The sequence below is a fragment of the Symphalangus syndactylus genome, chromosome 16 (genome assembly GCF_028878055.3).
Source record: "Symphalangus syndactylus isolate Jambi chromosome 16, NHGRI_mSymSyn1-v2.1_pri, whole genome shotgun sequence".
NCBI lineage: Eukaryota > Metazoa > Chordata > Mammalia > Primates > Hylobatidae > Symphalangus > Symphalangus syndactylus.
Window position 1 is genome coordinate 48,305,910 of NC_072438.2, and position 18,744 is coordinate 48,324,653.

An 18,744-nucleotide genomic window follows, 5' to 3' on the forward strand; every position below is an offset into this window, starting at 1 on the left:
TGGGGCCTGGCTCCCCTCCAGCATCATTAGGTTGTAGCAAGAAGCTAGAAACAGACCTGCAGTTATTTAAATCTTCTAGCCCAAATTGTTTGGGCTGGCTGTCAGCACAAAGCGTTTGTGTTTGCAGGCTGCATGCTGAAGACAGCATGGTGTTCAAGGGCGGATCTGTGCATCTGGGATGCACATAGGAGGAGCACCTTGTTGAGAATCTGTGGGGGTCACAGTCATGCACCTCTTAGGGGACTACATGCTGGTCACAGGTCTTGTCCTTTATTGTGGTGCCAAATGATGCCCAGAGAGCATCAACACTCAACCTTTGCTTTCCTCTGGGCAGAAAGCACTCAGAGTTTAAAGGTCAATCAGAGGATACTTGCACTCCTAAGTGAAGACTCACCTGGATCTGTACTAGTCACTCTTGGGTTTGGAATTGCCTCATGGGGTAAAGGGTTTACTGTTCCTGAATGGGAGAATTGTAAGTGAGTGGTGCACGTGTTTTTGAATGTGGTATCCTCAAGATTGTTCAAGGCTAGAGCAGTGGAGCATTTGAGAGTCACAGAGCCAAGTAAGTTAAGAGAGTGCATATATATGTGTGTTTGTTTGCTGGTGGGAGGGAAGGAGGAAGAAGAACATCATAGAGAAAGAGAAGACAAGAAGAAAAAGAACTAAAATGGAAATTTCAGGAAGGCTGAATTCAGAATAAGGCACCTGGAAATTTGGAGAGGTGGGAAAAGGAATTGCCACTTCTCAGACTTAGATTTTTAACATCTGGGGAAACTTTATTTTATTTTTTCCACTGTGTGGAGTTAATTGGGAGTCGGATTTAGTAGCGGGGTGACTGGTATGGTACATAACCTATCTGTGCCACAACTACTCCTCTAGAAAATGGAGACAATAACAGTACCTGCTGTGTATGGCTGTTTTGAAAATAAATGAAATAATCCATGTACATCCTCAGAACAGACCAGCTAGCTAGATGGCAAATGCTTGAAGAGTGTAAGCTATAAATGTTTAGTTTATATTGTTAAGTGCCCCACATAATTCGCCATTAATGGTCTGATATCTACAGTCTTCACCAATCTTTAACCTATTTTCTTAAGAATAATGAGTAAATTTTTTAAAGCCTTTTTAAAAAGGAATTCACCAACTAGGCATGGTGGCTCATGCCTGTAATCCCAGCACTTTGCAGGGCCAAGGTGGGCAGATCACTTGAGCTCGAGACCAGCCTGGCCAACATGGTGAAACTTCATCTCTACTAAAAATACAGAAATTAGCCAGGCATGGTGGCTCATGCCTGTGGTCCCAGCTACTCAGGAGGCTGAGGCAGGACAATCTCTTGAACCTAGGAGGTGGAGGCTGAAGTGAGCCGAGACTGTACACTGCACTCCAGACTGGGTGACAGAGTGAGGCTCCATCTCAAAAAAAAAAAAAAAAAAAAAAAAAGAAGTTCACCAGCAAGCGTTGATTCTCATATTGACAAAATATTTTTCCACTTTTCAGCAATACTTTATTGTACTAATTTTTATGTCCATACGTGCTCATAAATATTCCAATAATAATAAAGTATGTGACTTTTATTCCTTCTTTTTCTACCATTTTTCTAACCAATCATTTACATGTAAACATACCAAATGAACATCCACATGCACTTCTTCCACTGGCAATAAGAAAAGCAAAATTCCAGGGAGAAGATTTTGCCGTCTCTGGAAAATGATGTGACCTAAATTGAAAGTCTGAGTACTGAGTAAAGACAAGTCTGGAAGCAAGTAAGACTGGCATGGTTTGCATAGCTAAAATCAGTGATAAATTGATATGTCTGTGTGATAACAAAGTTAACTAGAAAAAAGGATTGAAAACAATTTATTTCAAGTAACTGAAATATTGGGACAAAATAAGTGTTTTGGAAAGAAAGATGTTATATTTAAACTCAGTGGCAGGATGATCAATGCACAACTGGAAAATCTGGGTCCTTTAAAAAGGACTCCGTATCACCACTTTTTTCAATCCTTGCTTTCTTTCCCTTTCTTTTCTACCTAGGACAGGGTCAATCAATGAAACATATATGGCCAAGAAAGTGGAAAACTGCAAAACTCAGGGGATGGGAGGGAACTCTTACATTTGATAATTTAAAAATGTGGAAAGTAACTGAAGGAGAAACTGGTGAGGGTGTAGGTGACATCAGACTTGGTCTGAGCAGCTAGCTCACTGTCAGCCTCCAAGAGGTCTTGTGAATGATGGCATCTCTTGCCTGCTGAAAAAAGACCTAGGCTTTACCCAGAAAGAAAACATCCTGGGATGAAGGCACCCTCGTTGGGGGAAAATAAAGTTGTAGTAACTCCTCATTGTTCTCCCTGTCTCCCATCTTGTTCCTTTTTAGTACTTCCTTCACACTATCTACCTCCCTGCAACCCCACCTGCAACAATCTCCTTCCACCATAGATCTGGGTTTTCACTTCTCAGATATAGCCCCCCTGTGACATTCTGCAACTTGCCTTCCATGGCCTTCGAGGCCTCTATGATCAGCCTCTACCTGCATAGCCTCATCTTCCTTTGGTGCTGGCCTCAGATTTTATGCTTGAGTTCCTCATATAAGACATGTTGTTTTGCACCTCCATCCTTTGGGGGCTGTGTGACCTTGGACAATTTGCTTCATTGTTCTGTGCCTTAGATCACTCGTCTGTCAAAATTTTTCATAAAGTTGTACAGGAATTGAATGAGTGAATATATGTAAAGTTCTTGGAATAATGCATGGTGGATAATAAGGGCTATAGAAAGGTTAGCAACTTATTGCTATTGTTCTTGTTGTTATTTTGAGCCTGGATGTATTAATTTTTTATTACTGCATAAAACCTAATGTCTTTGACACCCATTGGTTATCTCTCATTTTCTGAATGTCAGAAGTCTGGACATGGTGTGACTGGATTTTTAGCTCAGGGTCCTGCAGGACTGAAATTGAAGTGTTAGTGCGGGCTGAGATCCTATCTGAACATCTTCCAAGCTTCTTCCAAGCTCGTGGTTGTTAACAGAATTCATCTCCTTGCAGCTATAGAATTCATGGCCAGCATGAATTCTGACCTCACCTTCTGAGAGTTTCCCTGATGAGGTCAGGCCCAATCAGATAATCTTTCTTTTGATTAACTCCAAGTCAACTTGCTAGTGACATATCACAGGGTTATAGCCCATCATATTCACAGATTTCACTTGCACTCAAGGAGAGGTGTGTACATTGGGGGCAGGATTCTTGGGGGTTATCTTAGAATCCTGACAGCAAACTGGGTAACTGGAAATATTCCGTGTTCACTAAGTTGAATTGCACGTGGGTGAATATATGATTCTGTAATCACCACCATCATTTCAGATTTTTGTAGCATCTTTCTCACAGCATTCAGATGGATTCACATCAGTCTGGCTTCTGGAGCCGACATTCCCTATCCTGCAGTTTTCACTAACTGATGGGGTCAGTTAGCACCTTCAAAAGTCTTTTAGGAAGAGGACAGTTAGAGACTTGTAGCTGGTAAACTTCTTGACTAATACCCTGGAGTTCCAAAAGGATGACCCACAATTTGCAATCCCTTTCAGAAGCATTTGTTTGTACTTAATGACTTAAAATAGATGAAGACAGACCCCTCCTTAATTGTCAATGGTGCCTGCCAGTTCAAAGTAAATTTGTATCTGCTGGAGAAAATTTCACTTTCTTGACAGTCTTTTGCATTAGTATTTTAAGAGCTTTCCCTGTCCTTTTTTCTCATTTCAATTAAGTCTAGATTTTTTTTCTTGCATTTAACTCAGTTTATAATCCACAAAGAGGTATTACTAGTCAAAATCCATAAAGGATGTAAAATACATCTAAAGAATATATTTTAGAAGATCAATTAAGAAGAAAAACTTGCTGAAGATGAAAAACCTTTTTAAAAAAAAAAAGAAAGAAAAGAAAAGAAATCAATTTCAACCAGATTCTAGGCAACAAGACATGGACAAAGAAGCAATAAGAAATACCTGTTTTTGAGTACAGTTCCCCCTAACAATGCTAAGTTTTCCTTTTTAATGGCATTTTACTTGCAGTTTTATACAAATGTGTCAAGCTAATGGGAAAAAATGAATCTGGCATGGTTGTGGGTTTGGAGGTTTGAAGTGTCTGTTTATCTGGCATTTCCTAACATAGTATGATTTGTTACGCAAGCTATGTTTTAGACCTGACCATAGCTGCCTTAGTGACCAATATCGCTACAGCAACTTGGGAGGGGCTGATTCATAAAGATAATCTAAGATAATATAGACTTATATTTCTTTTTTTCCTTCTAGGACAATATTATCTTATTCTTGAGAGGTTGTAAAGAGCTCGGCCTTAAAGAATCTCAACTTTTTGACCCGAGTGACCTCCAGGATACATCCAACAGAGTAACAGTCAAGTAAGTAAAGCGTGATTTATGTTTAGGGGAAACTGCTTTATAGTTTGATTTGCAATTTTGTGGTGATGTTTTAAGTTCTAAGAGACAGAGAATTGGTTATGCTTAATAAAATAAAAATGTGAAGGTAAAAATCAACTTTCAAAACAACTCACATTGACTTTCCCTCTGTGCATAGCTTTCATTCTGATCAAACATCATTTTTTGAATGCAAAAATCTTGCATATAGAGTTTGAATTTTGAAGAGGAGGAAAATGTTAAGTAAAGATTAACAGAGAGGCAAGAAAGAAATAGGCACAGAATCAGCGTGTTAGACAAAAAATTTTATTGGTGCCAATTGGACATTTGAGTAGGCTCTTCGAAGGTAAACAGATCTGAACTCTGTTACTCAAAGAAGGCATTAGATTATGGAGAACTTGCTTCTTCATTTACATTTGTAACTGTCTTCTCATATGTGTCAGTGATCAAGTTCTTTGAAGATGGATCATTAGCACTTTGACTATATCTACTTAATGAGCTCTGTTTGGGCCAAATAATTCTTGGAGCAGAATGTCACAATAAAAGAGACAGCAATGTACTTTGTGTAAAGAAATAGCTTGTGACCAGGGTATGAGATGGCAGAGATAACTTTCCTGTAGTTTAGAAGTTCTTTAGATCCTACTGATTTCATATAAAACATTTTCCACTTTAGCCAAACAATGTTTGACATGGATATGCCTGAATAATAAACATAGTTAAATAGATAGGGTCTGTGAATTGGTAACTTTTCTTCTTTTGATTGTTTTTGGAGTCATTTTATCATGAAGGAACAGAAAAGGGAGAGAAGCCAAAATTCAGAGCTGTTAATTTTATACCATTTGCTTGCTTTTATACTATTTGCTTGATTTTTATACTATATTTGCTTGATTTTTATACTATTTGATTTTATACTATTTGCTTGATTTTTTATTTTTTAGAAAGGATGAGGAAAAATAGGAAAAAAATGAGAACTAATGGATAAAATAAAATTTGGGGTTTATATTGGATTTTATGATTCATGACTGGGAATATGGGAATTAGTGGTGATCTATTATCTAAAAGTACTTTTCTGTTGTCAATATGCCATTCTTTAAAACTTCTCTTGGAAAAATTTTAGCTAAGCGAAAAAATAACAGAATAAAAATTAGGATATTTGAATATGGAAACCGCACTAAACTTCGTCTTGGTCATCACATGCTCTATTTATTGTTGTACTTAAATCTATCCTCTATAAACCATTGTTCACTTTAGGAAATTGTTTTAGGTTCTGCCTCATCTCCCATTCATAGTTTCACCAGGGTGGCAAGTGACCAGAAACAATAGTAACTGTGCAGCTTCATAGGTAATAATTAGTCACACACACATTGCTTGGAGGGTGAAGGAAAGGTCACTTTGAAAGTGTCTGCAGCTGCATTCATTTTTTTTTTTTAGAGCCACTTTAAATCAATATGTTACTAAACCAGAATTCTGAGCCTGATTGGTTTTAAAAATTCAGAACTCATATCACCTTTATTGCTTGTCTACAAAAAACTGGGCATCAAGAACATTAGGATCTAGCCCTAGGTCTGCCGCTCACTAGATCTGCAGCCCTGGTTAAGCTCCCTTCTTCAGCAGGCCCCATATTTTCATCTAAAAATTGAAACTGGATGGAATATCCCATCTGGTATGATTCTAGGTCAAGCTTGCTCAGTGCAGATATGGGAAGATGGAACAACTGACTTGTAAGAAAAAGAAATTTAAATCAAGGTATGGAAAGAAATCTAAAGGGGAAAATGTCACTTAGGCAAGTGGCACATGAATACAGTCCCTTCTTAGTTACTGTACCATCTGTTTGTTTTCCTGTCGATTTTTCCTTCTTTTTTTCTGTCTCCTTTTCTTCCTTCTGCCTTCCCTCCCTTTTTAATCCTGTCTTTCCATCTATCTCCCCTTTTGTATTTCTTCTCCTCATTTTCTTTTGAATGTTTCCTTCACTTGAGTACTCTTATTTTCTTTAGGCAATACTTTGCCATCACATTCCCCCATGACCCTGGCATTTTTCATTCATTCATTCAACAAATGTTTGCTGTGCAGCTTGTATGTGTTAGATACTTTTCATCACTAGAGAAATAGAATGAACTCAGATAGCCAAGGTCTTCTGCTCATGTGGAGTTTACAGTCGAGTGTCAAGAAACGAGAAGCAAAGAAGTAAACAAAGAAGATCATTGCAGGAAGTGGTAAGTGCTGAGAAGAAAATAAAATGGAGTGATAAGCAAAAGACAGTGGCCAGTCCCGAGGTGGTTGAGGGTGGCTTCTCTGAAGTGCTGGCATTTCAGCTGAGCACTAACTGGAGGCTGAGACACAAATAGGAAGGAAGAACAGGCTGTGGGAAGATCTGTGGGGTGTGCAGGACAGAGAAAGAGCAGGTACAAAGGCAGGGGAAGAGGAATGACAAGCTTCATGTTTAAAAGAAAGAAAAGTAACTGGTGTGGTTGAAGGATAATGTGTAAGGACGTGTGGTGGGCATGGCAGTCCCCAAGCAGGGTAGGATGTTGAACTCAGAATCATTATAGAGAAAAAACATTTTACTGTATGAGTATTTCAAAGAACATAAAAAATTTTATTGTAAAATGATGCTATCAATTCACTTACAGTACGTAGAAAGTTGTTTCTAGTTTTAGTAAGGAGTAGAGTATGGAATAAACTATCGGATTTCATGTATTTTTGATAAGTGATGCTGGTTGAATTTGGCACTGTGCAGGGAATGCTTGTAACATATGTAGATTTTGTAAACTAATGTAGTTAAAGTAGAACCGCTATATTTCTTTGTTGTCCCTCTGAGTGTTGAGCAGGACATCTGTAGACACAGAGAGGCACCCCATTGCCACCAATTACTAGCAGAAGCAGTAAGGTATAGGGATAGATCCCACAGAGGAGCTTTGGATGGTTTTCTGGAAGTTGTGTTTCAGAAAATACTCTTTCATTTAGCTTTCATGATAGGCAGTTTTTCTTGTGTGGTGTGTGTGTGTGTGTGTTTAGAAGAAACTTGAGTAGACCAAAAAAAAAAAAAAAAAAAGGAAAAGCCTGCAAGTGATTACTGCATGTGTAATTTAGTGAACTCTACCTGTAATGGATGCCAGACAACCTTGATGGGAAATGAAAGTGTAATCTAGACAGGCACACAGCAAGTATTATTCCAAGGAATCAAAGCAACTGGATGAAAATGTTCGCAGGCTCTTGATTGCTCCCGAGTGTCTCTGTCAAAATTTGGAAGTATTTCCACATAATAGGTGGGAGTCATTCAACAAATATTTTGTGGGCTTCTGCTATGTACCAAGCATAATTTTTAGCACTGGGTTACAGTCTTAGTGAACTTTTATCATCAATGCAGAAAAAGCTTTATGTTCCCTATTCTCAATTTGTTTTCCATAAAAGTTTCAAATCTTCTATAGATTTTTAAAAATCTGGTTTCTTTCTTAAATTAAAAACCCCAGCAGATTGGGAGGCCAAGGCAGGCAGATCACAAGGTCGGGAGATGGAGACCATCCTGGCCAACATGGTGAAACCCCATTTCTACTAAAAATACAAAAATTAGCTGGGCGTGGTGGCACGTGCCTGTAGTCCCAGCTATTCGGGAGGCTGAGGCAGGAGAATCGCTTGAACCGAGGGAGGTGTGGGTTGCAGTGAGCCGAGATTGCACCACTACACTCCAGCCTGGCAACAGAGTGAGGCTCAGTCTCAAAAAACAAACAAACAAACAAAACAAAAAACAACAACAAAAAAACCCTAGCAGATATCCAAGCAGATAAGGACATCCCATTTTTTTCCTATTAAAAACAGAAACATGAAAACATTTTTTAAATCAAATCCAAACTGGACAATGCTTTCAATCTAAGTCCTTGTTGATGGGTTTATTTCCATGGTATACTACCTGTTTTCTGTTTCTTCAGATTTCAATGGACTTAGAATGGTCTACTTATTCATTAATACGTACTTTAGGTCAGTGTATGCTGCAATGAAGTAATCAGGGTCTAAATACTTTAAGGAATTCTTGACTGGTTTATATGATAGACTTACACTCCCTTCCCCCTCACTGAAGTTACTGTGGAAAAAAGAAGTGCAGTTTGTTTTTTCTAGTGTTTATTTGTTGACGTGTTAAAAAAACTTTGAAGTAATTTTGCAGGAACTCTTATATTTCATTGTGTGAATATTTCGAAGTAGCTTTTTTGATTATAGTTAGAGAGTAAACATGGGTGCATATTTGAGCATGCATGTGTGTATATTTGAACATAACAAGCATATTTTCCTGCTTATGGCTTATTCCCAATGCTAATTTATGTCCAGAGCAGAAAAGAACAAATATTTGGATAGGATTGCTTCTTGAACACATATTTTCAGGTCTGTCTAATTAAATAAGGTTTCAGACCTGTGTTAAAAATACTTGCATGAAGATTTTGGAAGTGCAGTCGGATTTCAGTTTGACGGTGGTCTATAATCAAGGCAGAATCTTCAATGGTTAATCTTCGAGAACACAACTATGAACAGTCCCAGTTCTGATCGGACTTTTTCTATTTCCAGACATTATAAAGCATCATCTTTTTATAGCGTACTGTGGAACTTTAATCCCACCTTGTCCTTCTACATTTTGTTTTCTAAGTAACTTTATTCAGTGCCCAAAATCACAAAACTTAAGCCTTAAAAACTAATACATTCTTCTGATTTCATTATATATGTTAGCTTCAAGTACATCTTAGTGGCATTTAAGGAAAGGTCACAGTTTAGAATCTGCTGTTCTGACAATGTTTTCTTTTCCCTTTCCTTGACTAGGAGCCTTGATTATAGTAGGAAGCTGAAAAATGTAAGTGTTTTAACTTCCAAACTTGTATCTTTGATGGTTCAAGTGTAAAATTTAGCTAAATTCAATGCTTCTCATATGCCTTGCTGGAAAAAGTCCTTAGAAAAAAGTATATGTGTATTTCACAGAATAATTAATGACCATGATAGAAATAAAAATAGTAAATTGTGTATGTGTTGGGCTGGGGTGGTAGTGGTTCTCTTATTTAGATAAGTGCTCAATCCAGAAATAAACAAGTGAAAGCTTGTGCTCTGTTTATGATTCAGTTTCTTAAACACAAAATGATCAGGCTCAATACTAACATTAGCCCCTTTCCATTTGTAGGCACAGATGGGATTATTAAATTAAGCAGTTTGGCAAATTGTTGTAGGGTAAGATCTGCATAATATGAATAGTGTTGACTGCCATGGGCCTATACTCTGTGTATTTTGTTCTCCTTTTAATCTTTTGCACTTTTATTAGTACTTGCCAAAATGAACTTTTTGTAGATCTTATTTTCAAAAGGCAAGTATGTTAGCGCTGTTTTATTTTCAGTTTAGACTGACGAATGAAAGAAGTTACATTCTGCATCTAAAATTTTAAAATTGGCTGAAACCTCTTTTTAAAAAAATTTTCCTAGGTGCTATTTCATAGAATAATTAATGACCATGATAGAAATAAAAATAGTAAAAAATGATTGACATTTTCATTCTTACCTTCTTGTTCCTCCTCTATAAAACTAGAGGTATACACCATTTTTCATCATAAAATTTTAAACAAATCAGAAAACCTTTAACCTAAAACACAGCAGTCTATTTTCCATTCCCCTGTTATACCTTTTAAGATAGCCTCATACTCTCAGCACACATTAGTTATTTTATGGTCCTAGTTAATGTCCTGACATTTGAATCTCTGGAAATTTATTTGTAAGCAATCAGTTCAAAAAGATGTTCTGGAAGTTTCGAGGGATTCATGAAGTAAAATTTTCCCACAGAGGTAGAAAACAGAATCACCTCTTAGCATCAGTGCACATAACCATATTTTGGGTCTGTCGCCAGCTGGACTCATGTAACTATATCATGTTGTCCGAAGCATTTTCTGGCCTACCAAGTAGAAGGAGGCACAATAAGTACTTCCCAGCCTGGCTGAAGCAATAAGACAGAATGTGAAAAGAAAATACTCATCTTAACTTCTACATGGGCCTCAGATCCCTGTAATTCAGTGCGAAGAAGCTCATCTTCAGCTGACTCTGCTGGGTTTCATGGGAAGTGAATGTAAAGAGGATTTGCTTTTGTGGACAGTTTCTTCGGAAATACAGAACAAAATTAACTTGGGACCGTAGCTTCAGACCATTGAATTCTCATAGGCATTCTTAAATATCCAAAGTTGTTTAATTGGTAGCAAGCCTTGTCAAGGCTCAAAATTTCCCATCTCAGATTAATGGGAATCTAACTATACCCCAAAGCTAGGTATCTGCAGATCATATTCTTCATGACACTGCTTTCTTTTGACTTTAATTAGATATATTATGTTGATCCTATGCTGGGAACCACTAATTAACCTTTATCACTTGTTTGGGATTTTTTTTTTTTTTGCCATTGGCCTTAGCAGAACCTCTGTGCCCACAAGTAGAAATTATGGGCCTTCAAAAGCACCTTTCTCAAAAGGAATTGACAGTCTGTTTCATTGCTTCTCTGGATAAAGATCCCAAAGCATTTTTGAAAAATGTTGCTGCCTAATTGTGAAACCTTCACTACATAAAAAATAACGTTGGTGGATTTTTCCTTCTTGCTGTCTTAGAGATCATTTCCTCACAACCTAACTTTCCCTAACACTGGAGTCGTTTTAACTACTGAACCATGTTTGTGTTGACTGACATGGCACTGGGTTCTTATTAAAGTGATTTTACATTTAATGGATACCTCATGGGTGGTGGTTTTTTAAAATCGATGTAAATCAGCCCTTTCCTTCCTGCCTTCCTGTTAGTGGTGCATTATTGACTCCTTAGTTTAAACATCGTTCTTGAGGGAAAAATCTGCTCTTGTGCGTTTTGTTCCACAGGTATTAGTTACCATTTACTGGCTGGGAAAAGCAGCAAACAGCTGCACATCCTACAGTGGAACAACACTAAACCTGAAGGAGTTTGAAGGATTGTTGGCTCAGATGCGAAAGGTAACTTGGCTTTTCTTCTTTATCCCATAAGCGTTAGACAAGGTGGGAAAGCTACACATTTGCTTGTTTTTAAGATTACTAGAGTACTGGGTTGTGGAATGGTATGAGCTAAAGATATGCACTCAAGGAAACGATCACTTGTCTTACCAATGACGTCTTTGCCTCATGCATCTCACACCTACCTGCACTTTCATACCCTTCAGAGAACAGGAGTTCTGAGCTCCATCCAACTTTTTAATTCCAAAAGAGCAAATTAAATCTGTCAGTATATGCCTTTGTATGCCAAGACGCCCAGTGCTTGTTTTCTTGGGGGAATAATGCTTGAATTAAACAATGCAGTATTATGCAAAAATGAAGACTCGCTCTGCACTTTTGTGCTAAAGGGCATTTTGCTTACCCACTGGGGCCTTGGTGTGGGTGAGGTAATGTGAGCCAAGCTCTTACCTTGGCATACACTCTGGACAAGCCGGGATACATTAAATGCATTCTCCTCTAACATGTGCATGTTATGGCCACTGTTTTTGAATGACATAGGAATTTGGAAAAAATTTCATACATTGTTAAAAGCTTCATTTGTTTCTTTGAGTATAGAAAAGACTGACCTAAGGTAGGGATTTGTCAAGGAAACAGTTGGATGTTTCATGTGTACTTGACTGAATGTTTCATCTGAAGGCCCAGCAATATACAACTCATACAAATGGCTAGTACATAGTGTTACCCAGGAGAGGCCCTCCCAACCCACCTTAGTGAACAGGTAAGGCTTATTTATAATGGACCTCCATGCACTTTTTTTAGTTTTTTTATTTTTTTGAGATGGATTCTTGCTGTGTCACCCAGGCTGGAGTGCAGTGGCGCGATCTCAGCTCACTACAACGTCTGCCTCCCAGATTCAAGTGATTCTCCTGCCTCAGCCTCCCGAGTAGCTGGGATTACAGGCAGCCACTACTGAGCCTGGCTAATTTTTGTATTTTTAGTGGAGACAGGGTTTCATCATGTTGGTCAGGCTGGTCTTGAACTCCTGACCTCAGGTGATCCACCCACCTTGGCCTCCCAAAGTGCTGAGATTGCAAATGTGAGCCACCACACCCGGCCCCTCCAGGCATTTTGGATAAAGTCCACATTAGAGGACAAATAATTGAGGCCTTACTCTTCCTCATTTCTCTAGCATGCAAAATAAATGAACTAGAAACATTCAGTTCCTTGCAATTTTTCTTTTAATACTGAAAGCAAGAATTGGTTTCAATTTTCTAAACATTTATTTTCCTTTCCTTAAATTAAAGCTAATGGTCCTGATAGTTCTTCACATTTGGCTAAGGCCAGTCTGGCTCATGTATTTATAAATGGCCAAAGCTTTCATATTGGTCATAACACACATACACAAAGTACTTTAAGCTGAATTCCTTTAAAAATAAAATAAACACAGACACACAATGAAGCACAACTCATTGCTTCTCAGTCTCACCTCTTATTTGCCCTTTAATTTCTCATCTAACATCCAGTCTAGATTTGAGAAGTCTAAATGTTTATTGTTTTTATATTAAATTTGGACTTGAATAATAATAGATGGGTCATCAAGCTCTGTCTCACAGTTCCCCTGCTAGATTCTGTTGGAATCTGATTTATTCTCATGATTGACATTTCTTACTACTAGTCCAGCTCCTGTAGAATCTGAGCAGCTATTGGTTTCTTCAACTCTCCTAGCTTCTCTTTCTACAGTTAGTTTCTTCAACTGCTGTAAAATGACCTGTTGTTAACAGCTGTTACCCTTTTTGTTGAATGTAGATAACATCACAGGACATGGTGGAATAAGTAGTATCCCTGGATACATGACTCTTAGCAAAAATGGCCAGCCATGATACTGCCATATCTCCATCTAGAGAGAAAATGACTTGAACTTCACTGGACTATCCAAGCACCTGGAAATACTAGTTTTATATGTAATATATATAATCTCATTTTGTCAGTTACGATCGGGTTCAGCAGGGAAACACAAAAGCCTCAAAATAACAGATAAAATAAGACAACAATTTTATTTCTAATTCACATAAATGAGACATGGACATGAGCAGTCCAGGGCTGATGTGGGGTTCCATGTCTTTTCACCAACAGAAGGCCCAAGCTTCTTTGTCTTTTTGTACCAACATTCTCAACCCATGGCTGTTCACCTGCTGATCCAAGATGGCTGTTCAGGCTTTAGTCATCATGTCCACATTCAGCCAAGAGAAAGGAGGAATGGCAGGGAGAAGATTCCATGCTCTCCCTTTAAACACACCTCTGGGAAATTACACTCTACACACATACGTACAACTTACAGACTTGAACTTGGTCATGCACCCGTACCTAGCTGCAAGCAAAGACTTGGGAAAAGTAGACTTTATTTCAGCTAAAAACTGTAGGCATTTTTATTAGGAGAGCAGATATTGAGGGCAACTGTAATCTCTTCTGCACATATGCAGGCTGAAATAAATTTGAAATTAACCTTTTTTCTTTCACAAAGGAGATTATCCACAAATTTTTATATTCATTTTTCTAGTGGGTGAAATGTGCATAAAAATGATTCACTAGGGTGCAACTTGTTAAGTTCTGTAGTAAAGGTGACCCAGGTAGAGCCCTTGGCATAAAGTCTGGCATGTAGTAGGTATTCATAGATTGCTGCTACTGCTGTATTTTTTTTTTTAAAGGATCTCTGAAATCATAGTGACAGTGGCCTTTCACTGAGACTAGATATGTCAGAAAAGTCCTTCCAAAGGAAGTGGCACTTCAGCTGAACAAAGAGGATTTACTACAAGAATATTAAGATGGAAGGGACACCCATGGGGACGAGGGTGGCCCTGGAGATTTCAGGAACTTTCTCTCATCTCTTATCTCTCCTTAAACTCATTCTTTCTTCCTATAGGCAAACATTCCCTTATAACAGGGAGCGTGGCCATTATCATCCCCAGGATTACTTGCTTCTAGCTCCTTGCCCAGAAAAGCAAGGGAATTCTTTCCCCTGGCCCCAGGTGTAAAATTCCTAGTAATGTACCCTGGCCCCATGTGGACCTTATTCTTGAAGCAGTCACTGTGATCAGGGGCAAGTGATACCATGACTGGCCCAGGCTACTCCTGTTTCATGGGGTGGGGGGTATTACAGGAAGAAAGGGAAAAGGGGAGGGAGCATGGTGGGCAGGCAGATGCAAGATCTCTGCCTAAAAGTGCAACCATCTCAATTTCTAGTCCCTCAACCCACCTTACGTTTTTTTCATGATACTTATCATCCAACTTTGTATTCATTTGTGTTTTTCTGTGTATTTTTTGTCTTCTCTACTGGAATTTAAGGCCCGTGAAGGCAGGGTATTTGTTGATTTTCCTGGAATGTTGTGAACCAGAACAGTGCCTGTCACACAGAAGATGCTCAGTAGATACTTGTGGAATGAACAGCTTCCACAACCAGAGGGTGGTGGGTGGAGAGTGGCTGAGCAGGCTGGAAAAGTAGAACCCTAAAGCCCTCTAGATCAGAGTGAGCCACCTTACAAATCACAAAGGGAGCAGAAAATGTTGAGCGGTAAAAGAGAAGCATCTGGAGTTTCTCAGAAACTATTAAGTCATCCACCAGTCTTAGCTGGTTCTTGTTATGTCTGAGAAAGGGGGATAGGAGGAAGATGAGTAAAATAATCCCAAAATTTCATGAAGCTAGTAGTTCTGTCCCCTTCATTAACATGCTTTAACTAGAATAACTCAGTAGCAGTTAGCACAAGGGACAGATTCTAGATGAAAAGCAGAGACAATGTTAATTAGAGCCCAAGAAAGGAGAATAGATGTGCTAGTCTCTGTTGGTTTATATCTTCTACTCGCCATCAGAAGCTTCACTTTAAGTGACCAGAAAATGAGATATGGTGACTTGATGGGAACCAATAGAATTGTCCATCCGGCTGATATCCTCATTTTTATTTCTGGCTGAAGAGCCAGCCTGTCACTTCACCCTGAGCTTCCTAGGGATGAGCTCGGCCAAGCACAGCCCTGGGTGGCCTGGTTTTCACTGTTCAAACTGGCCATGCCATTCAGCTTCCAGCTCTTGCACTTGGTCCAAGGTTTGATTCTTGGCTTTCTACACAGCCATGAATATAACAGCCTTTCTGTTTTTCCTTCCCATAACTAGCTGTGAGAAAGCAGCTAACGCTCCAAGAGGCATGTCGACTTTCGCCTTTCTTCTCCTGTGGTTTGTAGGGTGAGGGTGGGGAAGACGTGGGCCTGTGGGGAGCCTTTCTGATATTATTTTCTTGAAAGCCCAGTTGTGTAATGGCTGCACCAAGGAGCTTGTAGTTGTGTCACTTCCAGATGTGACCAGCGGTCCAGCTCCTTGAGTGTCTGCCTTCCCTGATGGTAAATTAGGCTCAAGACATCTAGACATGGGATATAAATGAAGAAAGAGATAGAGGAGTATCAGGATGTGTGGAAAGTTGTATCCTTAGCTACATTTATAAATGTTTTATGATTTGTATATATTGAAATTTACCTACTTGAGAGAATAAATTGTAGTAATTATAACTATAGCTGACACTTTTAGAGTACTTGTTCTGTAATAGGCATTTTTCTGAATACTTTCCATATATGAACACATTTAACCCTCCCAGCAACTCTGAGATAGGCGTTATTATTAGTCCCATTTTACAGATGAGAAAACTGAGGTCTGGAGAAATGAAATAACTTGCCTGAGGTCACAGCTGGCGAGGGGTGGAGCCAATATTTAAACCCAGCCAGTCGGGATTCGGGGACCATTCTCTTAACCATTACCCTAAACTCCCTCTCTTTTGCACTAATCGTGCTCCATATAACATTTCAGTCAACAGTGGACAGCATATACACAGTGGTCCTAGAAAATTAAAATTCAGGTTGAATATCCCTAATCTGAAAATCTGAAATCCGAAATGCTCCAAAATCCAAAACTTTTGAGCAAAGACATGACTCTGAAAGGAAGTGCTCACTGGAACATTTTGGATTTTGGATTTTCGAATTTGGGATGATGCTGAACTGGTAAGTGTAATGCAGATATTTCCAAATCCAAAAAAGTCAAATCCTGAAAGCTTTTGGTCCCAAGCATTTGGATAATGGAGACTCAATCTGTAGCACATTTTTACTGTATGTTTTCTATGTTTAGGTATGTGTAGATGCACAAATACCATTGTGTTGCAGTTACCTACAATATTCAGTACAATCACATGCTGTACAGCTTTGCAGCATAGGAACAATGAGCTGTACATATAACCTAGGTGTGTAGTAGGATCGGCCATCTAGGTTTGTGTGAGTACACACTATGATGTTTGCACAACAATGAAATCACCTAATGACTTATCCCTGTCATTCAGCAACACATAACTGTATTTATAGTTTTGTGATCTAGTCATAATAGCATGTAGCTGAGGATCATAATCCAGGTTAGCATCATCTACAGAATAAGGAGGCAGTAAGTGTCTAGTAGTAGAGAAGATGCAGATGGTGGAACTGTAACTGTACCAAAGATGATCAAATATTTTCAGCTATACCGTTTGGGATTTGGAGACAGAGTCCTATGTTAGAATCACAGCTTTGCCACTAACTGTGTGACCTCAGTCAAGTTACTTAACCTCTCTGATTCTTATTTTTCTCTTCTCTAAAATAGGGATAATGCTAACCATGTTGTAGGATAAGTGGTTGTGAGGATTAAGTAACATAACATGCAAAAAGCATCAAGTATAGCTGCAGACACATAATAAGTGTTCAATGAAAGTGACCTTTGTTTTTAGCCATTTGGCCTATTCTCAGTAGGTAAATAATCCAAGATAATTACTTGCATTTCCAAAGAAATTAAATATGAAACCATATACAATTTGGGTCTATAATTTTCAGTGAGTCATAAGTTCTTCCTTTTCCAGCTAGTCAGGCCTGGCTTTTGTTCAAGTCCTGGTTAACTTTTGACCTAAGAGTAAGCTACCTTAATTTCCATAACTGGAATTTCTGCCCTCCTCTGGAAGGTCATGCCGGCTCTACTCACCCAGGCCATTTGACGACCTATTCTTCAGGGCATTAATCAGTCCTCTGTCTGGAGGCTGCAGGGTACTCCTCTCAGTCCTGCCCTTGTCCTCTTGCCCACTCCCTTCTCTTGATGCAAAGCTGTGTGTGTCTTGTAAATTACAGCCACTCTGTCCCTGCCAAAGGGCCTCCTGCTGTGGAGTATGTCAGAGGCTCAGGATATAATTGATAGAAGCAGCCAGCAAAGGCACTTCCTGCAAAGGCATTGGCTCCCATGGGCATCCTAGACAGTTTAGACCAGTTTCCAAAAGTGCTAACATGAAGAATATTTATTTTTCCTTTCTATTGGGAATGCAGAGGAGACTTTCGCGAGCATCCCAGGGAATCTACAGTGTGGCATTCCAGTCTTTGCGGATGAGAACATGCCTCTCTGCCAGTGTTATCCATGGTCCTAATTTTAAGCGACAGTCTGGATGATATTAAATTGAGGTTTATCTTTGAGTGACCAGAGTTATTTTTGTTTTAGTCAGCCTGGACTATTGTAATTAATGCTAAGACACTGGCGGGAACAAGGCTTTTATTATAATACGAGGGTGAGGATGGCTTTGACTGACCTTTCTTCTGCTGGAGTTTCAGTGTTTTAGTATGTGCTGCTTGTGCTGGAAAGAATTTATAATCACAGGCTGTCAAAGACAGCCATTGTTCTCCCTGCTCTGAACATGTGGGTCAGCCACAAGTGCTTTCAGCTCCCCCAGCGCCAAGAGCTGGCTGAGAGCAAGAGCATGCCTGGATTCTTCTGAGGCATCAGGAAAAGCGTTTTGCATATTTTTCACTGCCTTTTTTTTTTTTTTTTTTAACTTTTTGCCTCAGAAAGACAGCTCCCTTTCAGAGCAGGAATTTCCCTTCAAGGTAGCAGGAGATGAACACATGCTGCTCCAGGATTTTACAGAACTGATTCTGCAGCAAAGACAAATGCTTGCCTGTATTTGCCAGATAGTATAAACAGGAGCAAAAGTTGCACAGCTAAACCAGGGGCTCATTCCCAGGACAGACATGCAGTTATGGATTCCGAAAGACAAGTCAAGGTTAAGGTTTTGGTTTTTCATTTTTGTTTTGAACTATCATTGTACTGTTGTGAATCCAAACTTTGTGATCCTTTCTTCTAATTCTTTCTCTACTCTTTAAAAAAAAAAAAAAAACCTAGGAAATATGAGTTATTTGGGGATTTTTTTAAAAAACGTTGTGCATGATTTTCTGATTGGGAAAGTTGCAGCAAAGGAGGCTCCAGGACTTTTGAAAGATGATTGATCCTGTAACTGGTTGCCACAACCTTCCCATTCTGATGTGATATGC

General features: G+C 39.0%; 1 protein-coding gene across 18 annotated transcripts in view; it reads left to right on the forward strand.

Moving 5' to 3' along the window:
• Window positions 1-18,744, forward strand: part of LIMCH1 (LIM and calponin homology domains 1) — a 339,225-nt gene that overhangs the window by 233,468 nt on the left and 87,013 nt on the right. For 12 of the 18 annotated variants that reach the window (XM_055246654.2, XM_055246657.2, XM_055246661.2 and 9 more), the window contains exons 4-6: window positions 4,300-4,406; window positions 9,225-9,255; window positions 11,293-11,403. In XM_055246654.2, coding sequence (XP_055102629.1) covers window positions 4,300-4,406; window positions 9,225-9,255; window positions 11,293-11,403 — 249 coding nt within the window. Of the gene's footprint in view, window positions 1-4,299; window positions 4,407-9,224; window positions 9,256-11,292; window positions 11,404-17,127; window positions 18,477-18,744 lie in introns of those variants that run through there. The other 6 variants (XM_055246667.2, XM_055246671.2, XM_055246669.2 and 3 more) reach the window with 3 other exon arrangements.